A 22,675-nucleotide genomic window follows, 5' to 3' on the forward strand; every position below is an offset into this window, starting at 1 on the left:
GCGGGGAGAGGAAAGAGGAGGGAGCAGTCTGGCAGCCAGCTGATTGCTGGTCTAGCATTCAGAGTTGGAGCGGAGGATAGAGAGAGGCAGAGAGAAACCGAGAGAGGCAGAGGAAGAAGAGAAGAGGCTACTGATGCTACATTAATCTGTAATCTGACAGAGAGTCAGAAACCAACAGCGTCATCACAGAACTGTCAGCCTCTGTCACAGTTTGTTCCGGAAATCAACAATGTAAAAGAGCAGGCTGGGAAACTAGAGCAAGAGGAGGAAGTGAAGAGAGAAGAGAGAAACGAGAGATGCCATAAAACCAACATCCTCTCAAAGAGAAAGAACACACACAACAGCTCAAAGAGAGAGCTAGACAGAAGGAGAAGAGAGAGAGGTAAACATACTCTGTGGTGAGTCACTCCTCCTCCCCCTCTGCTTTCCTTTCCGCTCCTCTCCTCTGGTGTGTTGATGCTGATGCACAGAGGAGCAGCAGAACTAAGAAAAGAGTCCGATCCAGAACACTAGCTGAAGACGAGAACTGGACTCTGTGTGGGAGTAGCAGAACCGACAATGGAACTGTAGAACCATCAGGTTACCAGAACTAGAACCAGGAGTATCATCAGAGCCAGAGCGGTGGAACCGTACCTAAAGGGTTGTGTACTGTATAAAGGAGTGGTAGTGGACCTGGTGTGTCTCAATAAAGATGTCCTGGGGGTCTCTGCTGTCTCCGGTCCAGTGGGCCAAATGGACCTGGTCAGCTGTACGGGGAGGAGGGGAGGAGGAGGACGGAGGGCCCAGAACCAAGGATGAAGGCGGAAAGTAAGTAGGCTACAGGTGTGTATGTGTGTGTGTGTGATGCCTGTCTGGCACACGAGCGAGGGAGAGGAGAGACATTGTGTGTGTGATGCCTGTCTGGCACACGAGCGAGGGAGAGGAGAGACATTGTGTGTGTACATGTGCAGAGAGATTATCAGCAGACTGAAGTAACCTGTCCGGATGACTGGGGGGAATTTTATGTTTTTATTCATACAGACAGAGAGAGAGAGAAAGAGAGGAGGGAGAGGGCAGAAACCTAGAGGGAAGGAGAGAGAGACAGAAACCTAGAGGGAAGGAGAGATAGACAGAAACCTAGAGGGAAGGAGAGAGAGACAGAAACCTAGAGGGAAGGAGAGAGAGACAGAAACCTAGAGGGAAGGAGAGAGAGAGAAAGAGAGGAGGGAGAGGGCAGAAACCTAGAGGGAAGGAGAGAGACAGAAACCTAGAGGGAAGGAGAGAGAGAGAAAGAGAGGAGGGAGAGGGCAGAAACCTAGAGGGAAGGAGAGAGAGACAGAAACCTAGAGGGAAGGAGAGAGAGACAGAAACCTAGAGGGAAGGAGAGAGAGACAGAAACCTGGAGGGAAGGAGAGAGAGACAGAAACCTAGAGGGAAGGAGAGAGAGACAGAAACCTAGAGGGAAGGAGTAAGAGACAGAAACCTAGAGGGAAGGAGAGAGAGAGAGAAAGAGAGGAGGGAGAGGGCAGAAACCTAGAGTGAAGGAGAGAGAGACAGAAACCTAGAGGGAAGGAGAGAGAGAAAGAGAGGAGGGAGAGGGCAGAAACCTAGAGGGAAGGAGAGAGAGACAGAAACCTAGAGGGAAGGAGAGAGAGAGAAAGAGAGGAGGGAGAGGGCAGAAACCTAGAGGAAAGGAGAGAGAGACAGAAACCTAGCGGGAAGGAGAGAGAGATAGAAAGAGAGGAGGGAGAGGGCAGAAACCTAGAGGGAAGGAGAGAGAGACAGAAACCTAGAGGGAAGGAGAGAGAGACATAAACCTAGAGGGAAGGAGAGAGATTAGAAACCTAGAGGGAAGGAGAGAGAGACAGAAACCTAGAGGGAAGGAGAGAGAGACAGAAACCTAGAGGGAAGGAGAGGCAGAGACCTAGAGAAAGAGAGTCAGAAAGAGAAAGAGGGAGATGTGATGTTGTTTTGACGTGGTCTCTTGTTCTTTGCTGCCGCTCTGCGTAACCGTGATTAGATCATGTCATGTCTAAAAGCAGGTGACCACTCATACACACTCAGACAGCCCCTCCTTCCTTCTGGTAAAACTGTTTTTGTAGGTACTGTAGCTCTGTTTGCTTTCTTATGGGACAACAAATAATCTGTCTGCTTTCATAATATGTCTGTCTGTGAGAGAGGGCCAGGAGGAGAGGGTTGGTGGAAGGTTAGGGAAGGTTGGAGGAGGGTTGGGGGAAGGGAGGTTGAGCTTTCTAAAGATGTGGGATTTTTTTGTGCCAGTTTCTAGTTTCCAAGTAACTGTCCAAGATCGCAGTGTAGAGGCCATCGCTGGGACTGATTGTCTGGGACTGCTTAGTGTGTGTTTTTTAAGGATTACCTCTGTGTGGTTTAGATGTGATGTGTGTGATATATATAGAGAGAGGGAGGGAGGGCTGACTGTCTGTGTTTCAGGAGCCTGTGTCTTTGTTCCCCTGAGCTGTTTTTCATTAGTGTGTGGACGGTCTGATGTGCATTTAAGTGCCTGGGAAAACACACACAAACACACCCGTCTCTGGGTCCCAGACACCAGGCCCAGACTTATTTCCAAGCTGTGTCTGTGTGGACGTGTTTAACTATTCTTGTGGGGACCAGATGTCGACAAGTGTGCCGACAAGGTTAGCTATACAAGACTCTGTGTGTGTGTGTGTGTGAGAGAGTGAAAGAGACCGAGAGAGAGAAAGTGGAAGAGAGCGAGAGACTGCGACACAATCTGTCCTTGTGTATTGAGGACACGTTGGCAGGGTGAGGAGGAGGCTAGTGGAAGCAGGTGGCCAGGCAGGGTTCATCTCCCTTCCTCCCTCTTTCCCTTTCCTCCCCCTTTACTTCTCTTACTGTGACACTCCTTATAAACTCTATTGGCGGGCTGTTGAAGGAGCCATACAGAGCAGCAGGTGGTACACTAACATGACAGGATATGAGAAGATACCATACCATCATAGAGAAGGTATGACCTTACTCCACCAGACATCCTGAAAGTTCCAAGGAAATAGATCAGTGTACTGACCTGTAATCTCTCTCTCTCTCGCTGTCTCTCTCTCTCGCTGTCTCTCTCTTGCTGTCTCTCTCTCTCTCTCTCTCTCTCTCTCTCTCTCTCTCTCGCTGTCTCTCTCTCGCTGTCTCTCTCTCTCTCGCTGTCTCTCTCTCTCGCTGTCTCTCTCTCTCTCTCGCTGTCTCTCTCTAGTTCAGATTCAGAAGGGAACTTTGAGACACCAGTGGCGGAGTCTCCAGGTCTGCAGAATGACCTGACCCAGCTGGATAACTCTGCCGACAAAGGTGAGACTCCATCCTCAGCTCACTACCTATGTATCAAACCCCTATCCTGCTCAGAGGGAAAAAATTGACAGATGGCCACTGGTCATAAGCTAGTCTATTATTGCTCAGTAATGCCACAGAGACCAATAAAGACAACTCTTTTTTGGGTCAGTGGCAACAACAGAAATGAGAGTGCCCCTCTAACAAACACACACACACAGACGCACGCACGCACATACACACACACACACACACACACAGACGCACGCACGCACATACACACACACACACACACACACACACACACACACACACACACACACACACACACACACACACACACACACACACACACACACACACACACACACACACACACACACACCAAACCTACAGCACACACGGGTCATATGAAACAGATTGTTGACCATTGTGGAGTTTGTAGACACACAATGTTATCCTATTAAAATGAACTGCTCTGTGGCGTCTTGGACCGGATTAGTTGATTTTGTTTTGGATTCATTATCCTATATCTAGACACAATGCAATCAGAAGATGGCATTCTATGATCCAAATGTACTACATCTCTGTCTCTGTAGACAATAACAACCCCTCCTCTTATAGAACAGCAGCCAATCACATGCTGCTTGTGTATATTTGGGTTAGTGCCCTAAATAAAACATTCACTGAGAGACAATTCAGTCTGGAGGAATAATCACAGTCTACTTGACTACGTCACCTCAGGGAGCAATCTGCATGGTAACAACAACACTAGATGTCTGATGTCTGCCCACATGAAAAAATAGTATACTATGGTTGAATACAATAGTATTCACTGTAGTGTTTTTGTGGCCTTTACTGTAATATACTGTACTATTTACAGTTTACTATAGTAGAAGTACTGCAGTAAGAAAAATAATAGTATATACTATAGTAATTACAGTAGTGTTTTTGCAGACTGTAGTATTTACTACAGTATACTACAACATTATATAGTAAGTACTACATATGATCGAGGCATACTACAGTGTGTAGTATAGTATTCTGTAGTATACTACAGTTTACTATAGAATTCTATATTAAGTACTCTCTCTCCCTCTCATCAGTGTGGTACCCTGTTAAAGACTAGTAGATATTTTTTAAACGTCCCACGTTGGGCTGGATGTGTCAGTATGTAGTTCATACATGCATAATCTATGAGCAGGATTTACTACTAGCAAGATGCACACACTGCAGAGCGAGCGAGAGAAAGCACTGGCGTGGTGCACATGTCTGCATTTATGTGGCGTAGTACGCCATTTTTGTGGGCCACTTTTGTCTCAAGAGCCAAACTTCTGGCTAAAAAGATGACAAAAGTACCGGAGAATCTCTTTAAAATGTTTAGAAGCTGGTGTAGGCTACAGTGTGAGGCCTGTTCTAAAGGGCAGGGGTGAGGTTGTCCTGCTCTACTCCCAGATAATTCTGGTTAGTTAGGGTTAAGGAACGTTTCTTCGTTCTGACAGAGCATACATTTGGGATTGTCATAATGACTCTGTTTTACACATCCACAGAGGGCACTTTAACTGTGACATGTTATTGATATCTCTGAGAAAGGACAATTGAAAGATGATCTGACACACCCTATCTCTCTGAGAAAGAGAGAGCAATATCACAAGGGTGTGTGTCTGTGTGTCTGTGTGTCTGTGTGTGTTGGTGTGCGTGCGTGTGTGGATGGCTGTGTAGTCTCATTGTTCTGTGTTCCTGAAATCTGCTGGATTTCTCTGTAACAGCGAGATCACTGTACAGCAGTATGAGTCTGCAACCCTGATGCGCACGCACACGTGCACACACACACACGTAATAACCCAAGGACACTGACTTGTGTCTGTAGAGCTGCATGTATCCCAATGTTAATGAGACATGCAGGACATAGTGGCAGGACTGCTCAGCGATGCCTTCTCTCTGGAGCCTAACCCCTCAAATGTGGTTGATGGGGGCCTGGGCTAGAGCCCCTCTCAGCCCAGACTGGAATGAGCAGCCCCGGCCCCCAGAGAACAGAAGCACATCAGGGGCCTGGGCTAGATCCCCTCTCAGCCCAGACTGGAATGAGCAGCCCTGGCCCCCAGAGAACAGAAGCACATCAGGGGCCTGGGCTAGACCCCCGCTCAGCCCAGACTGGAATGAGCAGCCCCGGCCCCCAGAGAACAGAAGCATGTTAGCAGCATTGCAGGCTGTCCTAAACACAACAGGGTCCTGGGCTGAACATGTACTCAAACCATGACTGTATTACTGTGTGTGTGTGTGTGTGTGCGCGTGCGCGCACGTGTGTGTGTGTATCAGTGTTTGCTTTTGACGAGGTGTTTGTTGACACAGGGATCATTGTAAGGTACCATTCTTAGCATTCTAGAAGTGAGGAGCCATTGTGAGTGTTCTAACAGGAAGTGAGAGGATATTCAAACATACCTCAGTCCATACATGCTTTTAAATAGCCATGAACTGAGGCGGTGGAGCTGCAGTGGTCTGAGTCACTGTAGGGTTTAAAGATGAGACACCATGCGTCCCAAATGTCACCCTATATAGTGCACTATGTAGGGAACAGGGTGTCATTTGGTATACATACACCGAATGCCCCATCCTATTCCAGAGATGTTTTCCACCCTGCGCACTGGGGACTGAGGAGCACTCCCACACATTTTATGAATGTGTTTTACAGCAAGACTTTAAATGCAGAGATGTTTCTGAGAATGGGAGAGTGCCCCACAGTCACATCTAATAGTGATTACACAGGAAGCTCTTACAGCCCAGGGTCACTGTGTCCTTGGTGGAGAGAACGCTGGCAGGAAATCTGTAGCACATTAAGGGAGAGAGACTAACACACACATAGACACATAGAGATGCACGCACGCACACACACAAAAGAGAGAAGAGGACAAACGTCTTGCTTTTCTCGATAACATGACAGCAGATTTACGCTTGGAGAGAGGGAATAGGCTTTAGAGAAAATATAAGCTATAGAGGGATTGGTGAAGAGAGTGTGAGAGAGAGATGTACACTTTCTGTAGTATATTATCTGAAACAAGATACAGAGAAATCTTATATCCCCGAAAAAAACTTTTGAAGAAAGGTTGCTGTCTTGCTTGTCTCCAGCGTGAGATACTGACTCTGCCTCTCCTCTCTGCAGCCCTCACCAGAGATGACGGACAGCTGACGCCCCGTGCCTTCCTGGACAGGAACTCCAATCAGGATGTTTATCCCGCCTCCCTCCAGGAAGTCCAGGATGCCCTGAACAACCTCAATAGCCCCTCCCCCTCCCAGAGCAGAGCAGGTTTGGACCAGAACCTGAACCTGATGTTTACCTCCAGACCTGGAGAAGATGGTATCTCCCCGTCCCCTCTGCCTCAGCCCCGCGCCTTACGTCCCCCCTCGCTCCCCGTCCACAACCCCCCCGTCCCCGCTGAGTTTGAGGATCTCGCTCCTATGACCTCTGACCCCAATGGCAACATCAACTCTCACCCCAACAGCCTGACTCCTGAAATGGACAGACCAGAGGACTCAGACAGACAGTCACCTATGAAGAGCACAGGCATCACGTGAGTAACACTGTTATAAGACATCTTATCTTACAGTATCTTGTGTTGCCTATCATTCAGTCCTAACACCCTCCCCTTCTGGTTTAAGGAACCAAACTAACCATCCTGGCTCTACGAGTACAGTTCCCTGCCTGACCACTTAGCATAAAATCACATGATCTTATCTCTCCCTTCCTCAACCAATCCCCCCACCCCCTCTCCTGTCTCCCCCATACTCTGTCCTGACCTGTCTCTGAGTCTCTTTCTGTGTGGCATCAGGACCGCTGAGCAGGTCCGTTTCCTCTGTATGACGCTGTAAGTACTGTTTACTGTATGTCTATGTAGGCCCTCCACTAGGCCTCAACCACATCCCCAGACTCTTTGTCTCCCCCTGCCCAGTTGAGCTACCTCTCCCCCTGCCTGTTCCTCTCCCTGCCCCCATGCATGTTCTCCTACACCACAATCCTACAGAGAGCAGCCCTGGTCAGCACTCTCTACTGCAGTCTCAGGTTGTCGCAGTCATCAGCTTCTCCCAGGCGGGGCTAGTCAATTACATCATCTACCTGACCTCAATACCGAGAAAAGGAGAGAGGTGACCTCATAATACCCTACAGCAATTTCACAGATACTCTCTGTATAAGCATAGTCATGCTCTGTGCAGTGGTTTGGTGACCCTGCTCTTATTCTATTAGGCAACAGCCTGTCATCTGCTTTCTGCTGCAATTGAGCAGTTTAGCAGCAGACGCACAGAGCAACGCAACAGAGAGAGCACAGAATGAGGGCTGATTTCAAAGCCTGCTTTCTCTTGTATTTCCTCTGCTTTTATCCTACTGTACTCTCTCTCTATGCTCAGTACATTGATTCAGTCTCACATCACAGGAATCCTATACCTTTAGGTCTAGCTGCTTCCCCTGACACACACACACACACACTCAAACTCTCACACATACACACACACACACACACACACACACACACACACACACACACACACACACACACACACACACACACACACACACACACACACACACACACACACACACACACACACACACACACACACACACACACACGGTCGGTGGGTCAGCTACGATCTGGGTAGGGTTAGCGTTAGGATTGGTCTCAGTAGCTCTGACCTCAGTGCTTGTCTTCAGGAACTCCTGTAAAATGAAGAAGCTGGACAACCAGACTCCATTACAGAACAACTGCGGACAGGTAAGGGTTCTTTACCAACTCCTCAAACAGGAAATGCTTCACTTGCCTCCTTTACTCATAAAGACTGCAAACTTTATTTAAGTTTAAAATAATGTTTTTCAAATAAATGTGTGTATATTGCTGTCCTTGGCTATCATTGTATTACATATTTATTTTATGTTTTATTTTACCTTTATTTAACCAGGTAGGCAAGTTGAGAACAAGTTCTCATTTACAATTGCGACCTGGCCAAGATAAAGCAAAGCAGTTCGACACATACGACACAGAGTTACACATGGAGTAAAACAAACATACAGTCAATAATACAGTATAAACAAGTCTATATATGATGTGAGCAAATGAGGTGAGAAGGGAGGTAAAGGCAAAAAATGGCCATGGTGGCAAAGTAAATACAATATAGCAAGTAAAACACTGGAATGGTAGTTTTGCAATGGAAGAATGTGCAAATTAGAAAGAAAAATAATGGGGTGCAAAGGAGCAAAATAAATAAATAAATAAAAATTAAATACAGTTGGGAAAGAGGTAGTTGTTTGGGCTAAATTATAGGTGGGCTATGTACAGGTGCAGTAATCTGTGAGCTGCTCTGACAGTTGGTGCTTAAAGCTAGTGAGGGAGATAGGTGTTTCCAGTTTCAGAGATTTTTGTAGTTCGTTCCAGTCATTGGCAGCAGAGAACTGGAAGGAGAGGCGGCCAAAGAAAGAATTGGTTTTGGGGGTGACTAGAGAGATATACCTGCTGGAGCGTGTGCTACAGGTGGGAGATGCTATGGTGACCAGCGAGCTGAGATAAGGGGGACTTTACCTAGCGGGGTCTTGTAGATGACATGGAGCCAGTGGGTTTGGCGACGAGTATGAAGCGAGGGCCAGCCAATGAGAGCGTACAGGTCGCAATGGTGGGTAGTATATGGGGCTTTGGTGACAAAACGGATTGCACTGTGATAGACTGCATCCAATTTGTTGAGTAGGGTATTGGAGGCTATTTTGTAAATGACATCGCCAAAGTCGAGGATTGGTAGGATGGTCAGTTTTACAAGGGTATGTTTGGCAGCATGAGTGAAGGATGCTTTGTTGCGAAATAGGAAGCCAATTCTAGATTTAACTTTGGATTGGAGATGTTTGATATGGGTCTGGAAGGAGAGTTTACAGTCTAACCAGACACCTAAGTATTTGTAGTTGTCCACGTATTCTAAGTCAGAGCCGTCCAGAGTAGTGATGTTGGACAGGCGGGTAGGTGCAGGTAGCGATCGGTTGAAGAGCATGCATTTAGTTTTACTTGTATTTAAAAGCAATTGGAGGCCACGGAAGGAGAGTTGTATGGCATTGAAGCTTGCCTGGAGGGTTGTTAACACAGTGTCCAAAGAAGGGCCAGAAGTATACAGAATGGTGTCGTCTGCGTAGAGGTGGATCAGAGACTCACCAGCAGCAAGAGCGACCTCATTGATGTATACAGAGAAGAGAGTCGGTCCAAGAATTGAACCCTGTGGCACCCCCATAGAGACTGCCAGAGGTCCGGACAGCAGACCCTCCGATTTGACACACTGAACTCTATCAGAGAAGTAGTTGGTGAACCAGGCGAGGCAATCATTTGAGAAACCAAGGCTGTCGAGTCTGCCGATGAGGATGTGGTGATTGACAGAGTCGAAAGCCTTGGCCAGATCAATGAATACGGCTGCACAGTAATGTTTCTTATCGATGGCGGTTAAGATATCGTTTAGGACCTTGAGCGTGGCTGAGGTGCACCCATGACCAGCTCTGAAACCAGATTGCATAGCAGAGAAGGTATGGTGAGATTCGAAATGGTCGGTAATCTGTTTGTTGACTTGGCTTTCGAAGACCTTAGAAAGGCACAGTAGGATAGATATAGGTCTGTAGCAATTTGGGTCAAGAGTGTCCCCCCTTTGAAGAGGGGGATGACCGCAGCTGCTTTCCAATCTTTGGGAATCTCAGACGACACGAAAGAGAGGTTGAACAGGCTAGTAATAGGGGTGGCAACAATTTCGGCAGATAATTTTAGAAAGAAAGGGTCCAGATTGTCTAGCCCGGCTGATTTGTAGGGATCCAGATTTTGCAGCTCTTTCAGAACATCAGCTGAATGGATTTGGGAAAAGGAGAAATGGGGAAGGCTTGGGCGAGTTGCTGTTGGGGGTGCAGTGCTGTTGACCGGGGTAGGAGTAGCCAGGTGGAAAGCATGGCCAGCCGTAGAAAAATGCTTATTGAAATTCTCAATTATGGTGGATTTATCAGTGGTGACAGTTTCCTATCTTCAGTGCAGTGGGCAGCTGGGAGGAGGTGTTCTTATTCTCCATGGACTTTACAGTGTCCCAGAACTTTTTTGAGTTAGTGTTGCAGGAAGCAAATTTCTGCTTGAAAAAGCTAGCCTTGGCTTTTCTAACTGCCTGTGTATAATGGTTTCTAGCTTCCCTGAACAGCTGCATATCACGGGGGCTGTTCGATGCTAATGCAGAACGCCATAGGATGTTTTTGTGTTGGTTAAGGGCAGTCAGGTCTGGGGAGAACCAAGGGCTATATCTGTTCCTGGTTCTAAATTTCTTGAATGGGGCATGTTTATTTAAGATGGTTAGGAAGGCATTTAAAAAAAAATATCCAGGCATCCTCTACTGACGGGATGAGATCAATATCCTTCCAGGATACCCCGGCCAGGTCGATTAGAAAGGCCTGCTCGCAGAAGTGTTTCAGGGAGCGTTTTACAGTGATGAGTGGAGGTCGTTTGACCGCTGACCCATTACAGATGCAGGCAATGAGGCAGTGATCGCTGAGATCTTGGTTGAAGACAGCAGAGGTGTATTTAGAGGGGAAGTTGGTTAGGATGATATCTATGAGGGTGCCCGTGTTTAAGGCTTTGGGGAGGTACCTGGTAGGTTCATTGATAATTTGTGTGAGATTGAGGGCATCAAGTTTAGATTGTAGGATGGCTGGGGTGTTAAGCATGTTCTAGTTTAGGTCGCCTAGCAGCACGAACTCTGAAGATAGATGGGGGGCAATCAGTTCACATATGGTCCAGAGCACAGCTGGGGGCAGAGGGTGGTCTATAGCAGGCGGCAACGGTGAGAGACTTGTTTTTAGAGAGGTGGATTTTTAAAAGTAGAAGTTCAAATTGTTTGGGTACAGACCTGGATAGTAAGGACAGAACTCTGCAGGCTATCTTTGCAGTAGATTGCAACACCGCCCACTTTGGCAGTTCTATCTTGTCTGAAAATGTTGTTTTTTGGTGGTCTTCCTAAGCCAGGATTCAGACACAGCTAGAACATCCGGGTTGGCAGAGTGTGCTAAAGCAGTGAATAGAACAAACTTAGGGAGGAGGCTTCTAATGTTAACATGCATGAAACCAAGGCTATTACGGTTACAGAAGCCGTCAAAAGAGAGCGCCTGGGGAATAGGAGTGGAGCTAGGCACTGCAGGGCCTGGATTCACCTCTACATCGCCAGAGGAACAGAGGAGGAGTAGAATAAGGGTATGGCTAAAAGCTATAAGAATTGGTTGTCTAGAACGTCTGGAACATAGAGTAAAAGGAGGTAAAATAGCATCAAGGTATAATGTACAGACAAAGGTATGGTAGTATGTGAATACAGTGGAGGTAAACCTAGGTATTGAGTGATGAAGAGAGAGATATTGTCTCTAGAAACATCATTGAAACCAGGAGATGTCATTGCATGTGAGGGTGGTGGAACTAATAGGTTGGATAAGATATAGTGAGCAGGACTAGGCCATCGGTAGCAAGCTAGCATAGGATGGAGGTCTGTTGTTAGCCACCTCTTGCGTTCCGTCAGTAGATTAGTGGGGTTCCGTGTGGTAGAGGGGATTAATCCAAATCACACAACAACAACAAAAATAAAAACAATAGATATAGTTATAGAGGCCCAAGAAGAAAACATAATAATAATAAAACTAAATAAATTGTCCGATTGTCTATTCAGATAGCAGCCGGTAAGACAGCTAACGTTTAGCAGGCCGCAGATGGGCGTTCAGGTAACGTCGCGACGGAGGAGCCAGCCGGATCTCCTTCGGGTAGATAACGTCGGCAGTCCAGTTGTGAAGGCCCGGTGGGGCTCCGCGTAGGCAGTAAAACGGGTCCGGATAGGTGACTGCAGCCCAGGAGTGATTGATGGAACTCAGGAGTGATTGACGGAGCTGGCTAGCTCTGGAATAATTGATGTTTGCTCCGGAATCGACGAAGGCCGATAGTCACACGGATAGCAGCTAGCTAGCTGTGAGATCCGGGTATGAATGTCCAGAGAGCAGTCGAAATCCAGGGACATGGAGAGAAAAATTGGTCCGGTATGTTCCGTTCCGAGCCGCGCTGCGCCGTACAGAACTGGCGATAGATTTTCGAGCTAAAGGATAGCTGATGACCACAAACCGTGGTTAGCTGAATACTAACGATTTGCCAGTAAAGAAGCTAACTAGCTTCTGAACTAGCTTCTGATTAGCTTCTGGATTAGCTTCTGGCTAGTTTCAGGCTAGCTTCTTGGAGTTTCTGGCTAGCTTCTTGGAGGATTACAGATTTGAGGTAAATAATACTTTTTTATAAATATAAATTGGTGAGGCGGGTTGCAGGAGAGTGTTTTGAAGATGAGTTGATGGAAAATAAAAATAAAATGTATGTGAAAAAAGTTGTAAATATATATATATATACAGGACACGACAAGACGATGACAAAAGACGTCTGAACTGCTATGCCACCTTGGAGTACATATGCATGCGTGCGTGCGTGCGTGTGTGTGTGTGTGTAATGTAGTGTTATAGTGTTTTCCACTCTGGTGCAATTTCTCTGTGTATCTGACCGTGACCCTGGTTAACCTGGGCATTCCTCTCTGAGAGACTGAGCCGTTCCATCAGTATACATCAGCCCTGTCCTCTACTCTACCTCAGCCCTCAGTATACATCAGCCCTGTCCTCTACTCTACCTCAGCCCTCAGTATACCTCCGCCCTGTCCTCTACTCTACCTCAGCCCTCAGTATACATCAGCCCTGTCCTCTACTCTACCTCAGCCCTCAGTATACATCAGCCCTGTCCTCTACTCTACCTCAGCCCTCAGTATACCTCCGCCCTGTCCTCTACTCTACCTCAGCCCTCAGTATACATCAGCCCTGTCCTCTACTCTGCCTCAGCCCTCAGTATACTTCAGCCCTGTCCTCTACTCTACCTCAGCCCTCAGTATACATCAGCCCTGTCCTCTACTCTACCTCAGCCCTCAGTATACATCAGCCCTGCTCTGGCACAGCACCAGGGAGCAAAGGGAGACGGCCCCATTAAACAGATTAAAATGTCCCTGTCTGTCTGTAGGAGAATGACCACGGCGAGGGCCACGCCACAGATGAGGAGAAGCTAGCCAGCACAGCAGGAGTCAGAGCAGACAGAGATCACAACGGTGAGTGGGGGTTGAGGGGGATCAGACACTCCCAAACATCAGTGTCTGTGTGAACTCATGTGTTGGTTAATCAATGTCACAGGGAAGGTCATGGTTGTTTTTCATAGAGCCCCGCAGGAACAGTTATCAATTAGTAACTCATTGTCAACATCCACAAAAGCTTCATTGGATCCAAGGAATCTGTATGAGTGTTCCTAAGTTCTTGTGCTCTGATCTGGGCTCCCTCCCCTCCCTCAGTGCAACCACTAGTGTAGGCTATATGAGTCATGTAGCTTGCTGTTATGTATGACTGGTGGGTCTGTGTGCTTATGAGCCCAACAGCAGAACCCCAGCAGTGTGACAGGAAGTAGACAGACTGTACCAGATCAATAGTCCCTCAGGCTGCATGTAACACACTTCTACTGTAGCTCGGTTCTGTTGAGCTGAGTTTACCTTATTGTCTGTTCTAATCTGCTCTGCTCTGTTCAATTCTTCTCTGTCTAGTCTGGGGAGATGTATACAGTAGATTCTGTCTGTCAACTCACAGATTTATTATGAGACAGAATTGTGTCATCATGCACTCTGTGCTGCAGGCATACACTGCCCCCTTCTGGTCAGGCAGCAGCAGTAGCACATGGAGCTCCCAGTGACTGGAGTCAGAATAGAATAGTTCCTTATGAGAATACAGTGTGGGATATTTCACACAGATATTTTTGTGACATTCCATTTTCTCTCCCAGGGACAGAACTGAGTGTGTCAGGCAGATCAGAGGAGTCAGACTGCTGTTCTATGGTGAGTACCACAAAATGCCTTGTTAATAGCTCACAGAAAGCTTGGCCTACTTCAGAGACCAAGGACCTAGTGATGGTTCCATCAAAATCATGTGATCTCCCTGGTGACTACTAGATGGAGACATTAGTGAGCCAGAAGTTTAGAATGCTGTCCTCAGAACACATTATGTCACTGTAGTTAGGAGGGTTAGTCAATGACTTAATCACCATCTCATCTAGCTGATCTTGGCCCATCATTATTATCATCATGTTTCTAGTAGATGTAGTGGATTAGAGCTGGGTTGACAGTGATGTTGAGGAGCTAGTGCTATTGTACCTGGTTGTCTGGGATGGTGATGGTGACTGGCTTCATTGGTCTACTCACCGGGTGTTTAACAGTGATCTGTTGCCCACTACTGTACAGTACTGTACCATGGTAGCTTTACTCCCACACTGTACATGAACTGACCACGAGCTCCTCAGCCTGTCATCATCTCCAGCTCATCAGGTGATAGAGGGATTGAGATTACCAGACCCATAGGATTAGTATATGACTGAGTTATAATCCAGGGAAGGACAACAGGAGGGTGAGGGTTGAGGGGTAGGGCGAGAGAAAGAGATGAAGTAACCACTCTTAACTCTGCCACTGAGGAACTAGACCTCAAGTTCAAACTACCATCTCCCTCTCAGTCTGTGTTTAGACAGGCAGCCCAATTCATTTTTTTTCTTCACTAATTGACTAATCAGATGAGCTCTGAAAAATATCTGATTTGATTGGGGCGGCAGGGTAGCCTAGTGGTTAGAGTGTTGGACTAGTAACCGGAAGGTTGCAAGTTCAAACCCCCGAGCTGTCGTTCTGCCCTTGAACAGGCAGTTAACCCACTGTTCCTAGGCCGTCATTGAAAATAAGAATTTGTTCTTAACTGACTTGCCTAGTTAAATAAAGGTAAAAAAAAAATTTTTTTTTTAAAGGACCAATTAGTGGAAAAACGATCAGAATTGGGCTGCCTGTGTAAACAGCCTCAGAGCTCCTGTGCATCAGGCTGATGAAGCCTTCATCAGCCTGATGCACAGGAGCTCTGAGGGCCAATACAGAGATGTCTTTGTATGGCTCTGAATGGAGGAGATGACAATATCACCACAACCCTCCAATAAACACGATATTGCATTGTACTATAATCACTTTATTATTGAGTGAAACACGCAGATGGAAAGGACCTATAAACAGTTTGAACCTGCCACACACCACACTGACATTGTGACTAAATCAGGATTAGGGTCACGTTAATCTAACATCCAGTCAGGAATTTATGGAACTTCTCTCCTGCTCTTTAATTTATTCTTATTTACAATGACGGCCTACCAAAAGGCAAAAGGCCTCCTGTGGGGACAGGGCTGGGATTAAAAATTAAAAAGATCTAAATATAGGACAAAACACACATCACGACGAGACAACACAACACTACATAAAGAGAGACCTAAGGCAGCAACACAGCATGGTAGCAACACAACATGGTAGCAGCACAAAACATGGTACAAACATTATTGAGCACCGACAACAGCACAAAGGGGAATAAGGTAGAGACAACAATGCATCACACAAAGCAGCCACAACTGTCCGTACGAGTGTCCGTGATTGAGTCTATGAATGAAGAGATAAAACTGTCCAGTTTGAGTGTTTGTTGCAGCTCGTTCCAGTCGCTAGCTGTAGCGAACTGAAAAGACGAGCGACCCAGGGATGTGTGTGCTTTGGGGACATTCAACAGAATGTGACTGGCAGAATGGGTGTTGTATGTGGAGGATGAAGGTTTCAGTATATATCTCAGATGGGGGGGGAGTGAGGCCTAAGAGGGTTTTATAAATAAGCATCAACCAGTGGGTCTTGCGACAGCTATACAGAGATGACCAGTTTACAGAGGAGTATAGAGTGCAGTGATGTGTCCTATAAGGAGCATTGGTGGAAAATCTGATGGCCGAATGGTAAAGAACATCTAGCCTCTTGAGAGCACCCATACCTACTGATCTATAGATTATGTCTGATTAATCTAGCATGGGTAGGATTGTCATCTGAATCAGGGTTAGTTTGGCAGCTGGGGTGAAAGAGAAGCGATTACAATAGAGGAAACCAAGTCTAGATTTAACTTTAGCCTGCAGCATTGATATTTGCTGAGAGAAGGACAGTGTACCATCCAGCCATACTCCCAAGTACTTGTATGAGGTGACTACCTCAAGCTCTAAACCCTCGGAGGTAGTAATCACACCTGTGGGGAGAGGAGCATTCTTCTTACCAAACCACATGACTTTTGTTTTTGAAGGTGTTCAGAACAAGGTTAAGGGTGTAGAAAGCTTGCTGGACACTAAGAAAGCTTTGTTGTAGAGCATTTAACACAAAATCCAGGGTGGGGCCAGCTGAGTATAAGACTGTATCATCTGCATATACAGAAGTCGGAAGATTTCATACACCTTAGCCAAATACATCTAAACTCAGTTTTTCACAATTCCTTACATTTAATCCTATTAAAAAAAATATTTGTCTTAGGTCAGTTAGGATCACCACTTTATTTTAAGAATTTGAAATGTCAGAATAATAGTAGAGAGAATAATTTGTTTCAGCTTTTAATTCTTTCATCACATTCCCAGTGGGTCAGAAGTTTACATACACTCAATTAGTATTTGGTAGCATTGCCTTTAAATTGTTTAACTTGGGTCAAACTTTTTCGGGTAGCCTTCCACAAGCTTTTTCAGTTCTGCCCACATATTTTCTATAAGATTGAGGTCAGGGCTTTCCAATACCTTGACTTTGTTGTCCTTATGCCATTTTGCCACAATTTTGGAAGTATGCTTGGGGTCATTGTCCAATTGGAAAACCTATTTGCGACCAAGCTTTAACTTCCTGACTGATATCTTGAGATGTTGCTTGAATGTATCCACATAATTTTCCTGCCTCATGACGCCATCTATTTTGTGAAGTGCACCAGTCCCTCCTGCAGCAAAGCACCCCCACAACATGATGCTGCCACCCCTGTGCTTCACGGTTGGGATGGTGTTCTTCAGCTTGCAAGCCTCCCCCTTTTTCCACCAAACATAACAATGGTCTTTATGGCCAAACAATTCCATTTTTGTTTCATCAGACCAGAGGACATTTCTCCAAATAGTACGATCTTTGTCCCCATGTGCAGTTACAAACCGTAGTCTGGCTTTTTTTATGGTGGTTTTTAGAGCTTTTGTACCTGTTTCCTCCAGCATCTTAACAAGGTCCTTTGCTGTTGTTCTGGGATTGATTTGCACTTTTCGCACCAAAGTCCGTTCATCTCTAGGAGACAGAACACACCTCCTTCCCGAGCGGTATGATAGCTACGTGATCCCATGGTGTTTATACTTGCGTACTGTTGTTTGTACAGATGAACGTGGTACCTTCAGGCATTTGGAAATTTCTCCCAAGGATGAACTAGACTTGTGGCGGTCTACAATATTTTTTATTAAGTCTTTGCTAGTTTCTTTTGATTTTCCCATGATGTCAAACAAAGAGGCACTGAGTGTGAAGGTAGGCCTTGAAATACATCCACAGGCGTACCTCCAATTGACTCAAATGATGACAATTAGCCTATCAGAAGCTTCTAAAGCCATGACATTTTGTGGAATTTTCCAAGCTGTTTAAAGGCACAGTCAACTTAGTGTATGTAAACATCTGAGAAACTGGAATTGTGATACAGTGAATTACAAGTGAAATAATCTGTCTGTAAACAATTGTTGGGAAAATTATTTGCCATGCACAAAGTAGATGTCCTAATCGACTTGCCAAAACTATAGTTTATTAACAAGAAATTTGTGGAGTGGTTGAAAAACTAATTTTAATGACTCCAACCTAAGTGTATGTAAACTTCCGACTTCAACTCTAAAATGATGAGAGCGCCTCCTACTGCCCGAGCTATGTTGTTGACACCTATGTTTCTGCAGTATGAGGACACCTGCCAGCTGAAGAACGCCAAGCTGGGAGGAAGTGACACGGAGAAGAAGACAGGAAGTGAGGTTCTAGACTCGATTTGCATCAGCGAGGCAGAGAAGACGACTGTTCTCACCCTCATCAGAGGGGAGGTAAGTTAAACAACAGACCACACACACACACACACACACACACACACAGGGTAACATAGTAATAACTGTCTCCTGTGCCAGATCATCACTAAGGAGATGGAGGCCAATGACTGGAGGAGGAAGTATGAGGACAGCAGACAGGAAGTCATGGAGATGAGGTACTGTAGGCCAATTCACATGTACCATTCTGTTACCATTCACCTCAACTATACTGTGAGGTTAGTAATGACGTGATGTGTGCTGAGCAGTGAACAGACTGATTTTTAGCTAATCAAGATTCATAAGTAATCATTCCTCTCTCACAGAAAGATAGTGGCAGAGTATGAGAAGACCATCGCCCAGATGATTGGTGAGTGGCTTAGGTCAACCAAACCTCTTCAAACATTCCTCTACATAAATGTAGTGGTGGCCTCGATGCACGGAATCATAAAATGACCTGTCTGTGTGACCTCTCTCTCTGTCAGAGGACGAACAGCGCAACACCATGAGCTCCCAGAAGTCTTTGCAGGCTGTAAGCATGGAGAAGGAGTCGGCCCTAACAGACCTGAACTCAGTAGAGCGCTCGCTGTCCGGTATGTTCCGCCGCTACGAGAACATGAAGAGCACCCTGGACGGTTTTAAGAAGGTTAGGGGTCAGAGTTCAGGGATCAAGAATAGTCTGACCTTACTACGATTATTGAGCTCATATATTAGTTATGTGTAACATTGTGGTTCTACTATTATGTGCATGTAGAATGAGGAGGTGTTGAAGAAGTGTGCTCAGGAGTATCTGGCCAGAGTCAAGCAGGAGGAGCAGAGATACCAGACGCTCAAACTCCACGCCGAGGAGAAACTAGACAAGTATGATTAGACACACACACACACACACAGACACACACACAGAGGAGTCTATCAGTAACTACCAACCCCTACTATTCCCTTCAGGGCTAATGAGGACATAGCCCAGGTACGCAGCAAGGCCAGCTCTGAGAGTGTTGCTCTGAACGCCAGCCTGAGGAAGGAGCAGATGAGGGTAGAGTCTCTGGAGAAAGCTCTGCAGCAAAAGGTAAGGGCTAACATTACCTAGCTACATGCTAACGCCCACTGCTAGGACTAGAGCAGAAGGTAGCACACTACCATAGAGATAGTTAGAGGATGCAACACTGTATCTGTACCATTATGGCGTCTGTTAGAGCATGGGCAGCTCCATTGAGGCCATCTCCATTTCGAAGTAGTCAATGTTCTTCCTCTACTTCTATGAGTTGGTAAACAAACAGAAAGGGAGCATACTGCCACCTGGAGTGTGTTTGAACAGGTATAAAGCCAAGGTTAGTGATTTACTGCCACCTGGAGTGTGTTTGAACAGGTATAAAGCCAAGGTTAGTGATTTACTGCCACATGGAGTGTGTTTGAACAGGTATAAAGCCAAGGTTAGTGATTTACTGCCACATGGAGTGTGTTTGAACAGGTATAAAGCCAAGGTTAGTGATTTACTGCCACATGGAGTGTGTTTGAACAGGTATAAAGCCAAGGTTAGTGATTTACTGCCACCTGGAGTGTGTTTGAACAGGTATAAAGCCAAGGTTAGTGATTTACTGCCACCTGGAGTGTGTTTGAACAGGTATAAAGCCAAGGTTAGTGATTTACTGCCACCTGGAGTGTGTTTGAACAGGTATAAAGCCAATGTTGGTGATTTACTGCCACATGCAGTAATGGAATGTTTGCTCAAGAGTATAATTCATTGGCTGATCCCTTCTGATGAACTGGATGGAATTATGTGATCCTTCCTTAACCCCAGTGGTGTAAAGTACTGAAGTAAAAATATTTGAAAGTACTACTTAAGTAGTTTTTTGGGGAATCTGTACTTTACTATTCATATTTTTGACAACTTTTACTTCACTGCATTCCTAAAGAAAATTATGTACTTTTTGTACTCGTTACGTTTTGAATGGACAAGAAAATTGCCTAATTCACACACTTATCAAGAGAACATACCTGGTCACCCCCTACTGCTGATCTGGCAGACTCACTAAACACAAGCTTCGTTTGTAAATTATGTCTAAGTGTTGGTGGATGCCCCTGGCTATCCGTAAATGAAAGAAAATTATGCCATCTGGTTTGCTTGATATAAGGAATTTGAAATTATTTATACTTTTGATACTTAAGTATATTTTAGCAATTACATTTACTTTTGATACTTAAGTATATTTAAAACCAAATACTTTTAGACTTTTACTCAAGTAGTATTTTACTGGGTGACTTTCACTTTTACTAAAACTGCCTTTTGGGCACGAGAGTCCCATACGCACAACCCTAACGCTACATGCTAATGCTAACCCTGCAACAAAAGGTAATGGCCAACGCTTTTTGCTGACTAGGTGACCTGAACAGGAAAAACTCCAGGCCTAAGTCCTGAGTCACCAGTCTCCCTGACAAGGGTCTTCTGTCTATTCACAGACCGAGGAGATCGAGGAGCTCACCAAGATCTGTGATGAGCTCATCGCAAAGATGGGCAGAACAGACTGAGAGAGATTCCATACTTCCGAATCGACCAATCTTGACCCTCCAAGCCAACCCTGCCTACAACATATAGTGTACTCCTGTGCATGCCTCCAGCCAATGAGCAGCTAGCTCTATTTCCCCACAGGGCGCCTGCACCTAGTGCTGCTGTACTGGTCAAATGTCATACGATAACCCATTTCTCTTAGTCAACATTAGTGCAGTATTTGGAAAATAGGGTGTAATTTGAGCCTGTGTTATGTACATGTGGACTCGCCTTTTTGGCTTGGTCATTATTTACCATGCAAGACCCCACACCCGTTTGTCTTTCTGTACTGTAACATAAACACAATATAATGTGCTGTCTTGGCATTGCATAGGTTTGTGCTTATTTAACTTAGGATAACATTTTGTTAAGCATTTATTCATATATTATACACATAAACCCACACTTACAAAACACCCTGGCTGAGATGTACTGTACATATGGTACTGTACATATGGCACTGTACAAATGGTATTTATTCTGAACACTAGGAGACTAGGGCAGGACCAGGTAGACACTCTCTAGGCTCCAGGACAGTCAGGGGTCAGGGGTGAGCTATGCTTGACCCCTTTGTATAACTGCACTATTATAGGGAGGGGGGATGTGGGAGTAGGTTCAGGGTCAGGATGCACTACTATAGATAGGGGTGGGGTGGGGGGTAGTCCTGGGAAAAATAAAGCTTTTCTCCTGTCTGTATATGAGGTGATGTGTTAGCAGAGGAAGAGGAGCTGTACAGTGACTGTGTATTCTGTACGACTTCAGCACAACTGCACAGGGGAGGGTTTCCCACTGTCCTCAGCTGTACCTGGTTAGTCTCTTTCTCAGGCCAGAGGGGTGGAGCAGAAAGTAGTACACTCAGTAAGTGGAAATCTGGATATGGTGAAGTTAATACAAAGACTATATATTTGTATATGCACAAACAAATACCGTAAACTGGGAGAGTGTTTTATTTGGTTTTTCAAAATCCAAAATTGTTTAAAATCTCCTGTGGCCATGGATACCTGTAGTATTTGGGTATGAAACATTACAGCATGGAGGTAGAGAGAACTGTTCAGGGATTATGTGAGCTCCCATGAGCCCTGCTCAAAGGTAGACCACTATATAGGGAATAGGGTGCCATTTGGGATGGAATCACTGTGTTTTACTGCAGCACCTAGTTAGTGGCATAGAAAGTTACAGTGTGTTTCTCATATTCACTGTTCTCAGCTAACCTGGTTCTGGTAAATACTCTTCCACAGTGGAGAGTTTCACACCAGCTCACAGTACTAGTTCCCCCTCCACCATACTGCACTGTGGATGACATAGTTAAACAATATAACACGCATGCATGCAGTGAAACCCCACGTAGACATACATACATGTGCCAGTGTCTATAATACACATCTTTGTGCCATTCTGAAGTTGTAGCTTCATTGAAAGTTTCTTTAGATAATATTGTTTTTAACGGTTTGTACATCACCAATGATCCCTTTTTGCATTGTCATTAATATTTGTAAAGTGAATAAGAAGCATTCAGCTGTACTGACTTTTACTGTACAGACTATGTTGACTATTATGTGCAGTGTGTGTGCTGAGTAAACATGACTAGTAATAAGGGAGTGTGTTCTCATGGCTTCTGTGTTCTCATGGCTTTCTCTGTTCACAGCTACACAGGTTGGGTCTGATATCACAGCTACACAGGTTGGATCTGACATCACAGTTACACAGGTTAGGTCTGATATCACAGCCACACAGGTTGGATCTGACATCACAGTTACACAGGTTGGGTCTGATATCACAGCTACACAGGTTGGGTCTGACATCAAAGGTTGGGTCTGATATCACAGCTACACAGGTTGGATCTGACATAACAGCTACACAGGTTGGGTCTGACATCACAGGT

At 45.6% G+C, this 22,675-nt stretch overlaps 1 protein-coding gene across 2 annotated transcripts; it reads left to right on the plus strand.

The window, feature by feature from the left end:
- Positions 1 to 22,389, plus strand: LOC112262814 (transforming acidic coiled-coil-containing protein 1). 2 transcript variants are annotated; one of them, XM_042331509.1, is made up of 14 exons: positions 1 to 807; positions 3,200 to 3,291; positions 6,431 to 6,839; positions 7,098 to 7,133; positions 7,976 to 8,036; positions 13,341 to 13,425; positions 14,144 to 14,196; positions 18,132 to 18,269; positions 18,351 to 18,427; positions 18,575 to 18,618; positions 18,734 to 18,894; positions 19,003 to 19,109; positions 19,194 to 19,314; positions 20,706 to 22,389. In XM_042331509.1, exons 1-14 carry the CDS (start codon positions 692 to 694, stop codon positions 20,772 to 20,774), a joined length of 1,569 nt encoding a protein of 522 aa, XP_042187443.1. In that variant the 5' UTR covers positions 1 to 691; the 3' UTR covers positions 20,775 to 22,389. The 2 variants fall into 2 exon arrangements, with proteins under 2 accessions (XP_042187443.1, XP_042187444.1); XM_042331510.1 differs by lacking the exon at positions 7,098 to 7,133 and having other exon boundaries at positions 3 to 807.
- Positions 22,390 to 22,675: the final 286 nt, after the last annotated feature.

This window comes from Oncorhynchus tshawytscha, linkage group LG12, assembly GCF_018296145.1.
Source record: "Oncorhynchus tshawytscha isolate Ot180627B linkage group LG12, Otsh_v2.0, whole genome shotgun sequence".
NCBI lineage: Eukaryota > Metazoa > Chordata > Actinopteri > Salmoniformes > Salmonidae > Oncorhynchus > Oncorhynchus tshawytscha.

Bases quoted from the DNA above. Each gene is read 5' to 3' on its own strand.
- LOC112262814 (XM_042331509.1), top strand. From the start codon at position 692: ATGTCCTGGGGGTCTCTGCTGTCTCCGGTCCAGTGGGCCAAATGGACC. The intron at 7,134-7,975 runs GTAAGTACTGTT...GCTTGTCTTCAG, and splicing joins CGTTTCCTCTGTATGACGCT to GAACTCCTGTAAAATGAAGA. The intron at 19,110-19,193 runs GTATGATTAGAC...TATTCCCTTCAG, and splicing joins GCCGAGGAGAAACTAGACAA to GGCTAATGAGGACATAGCCC.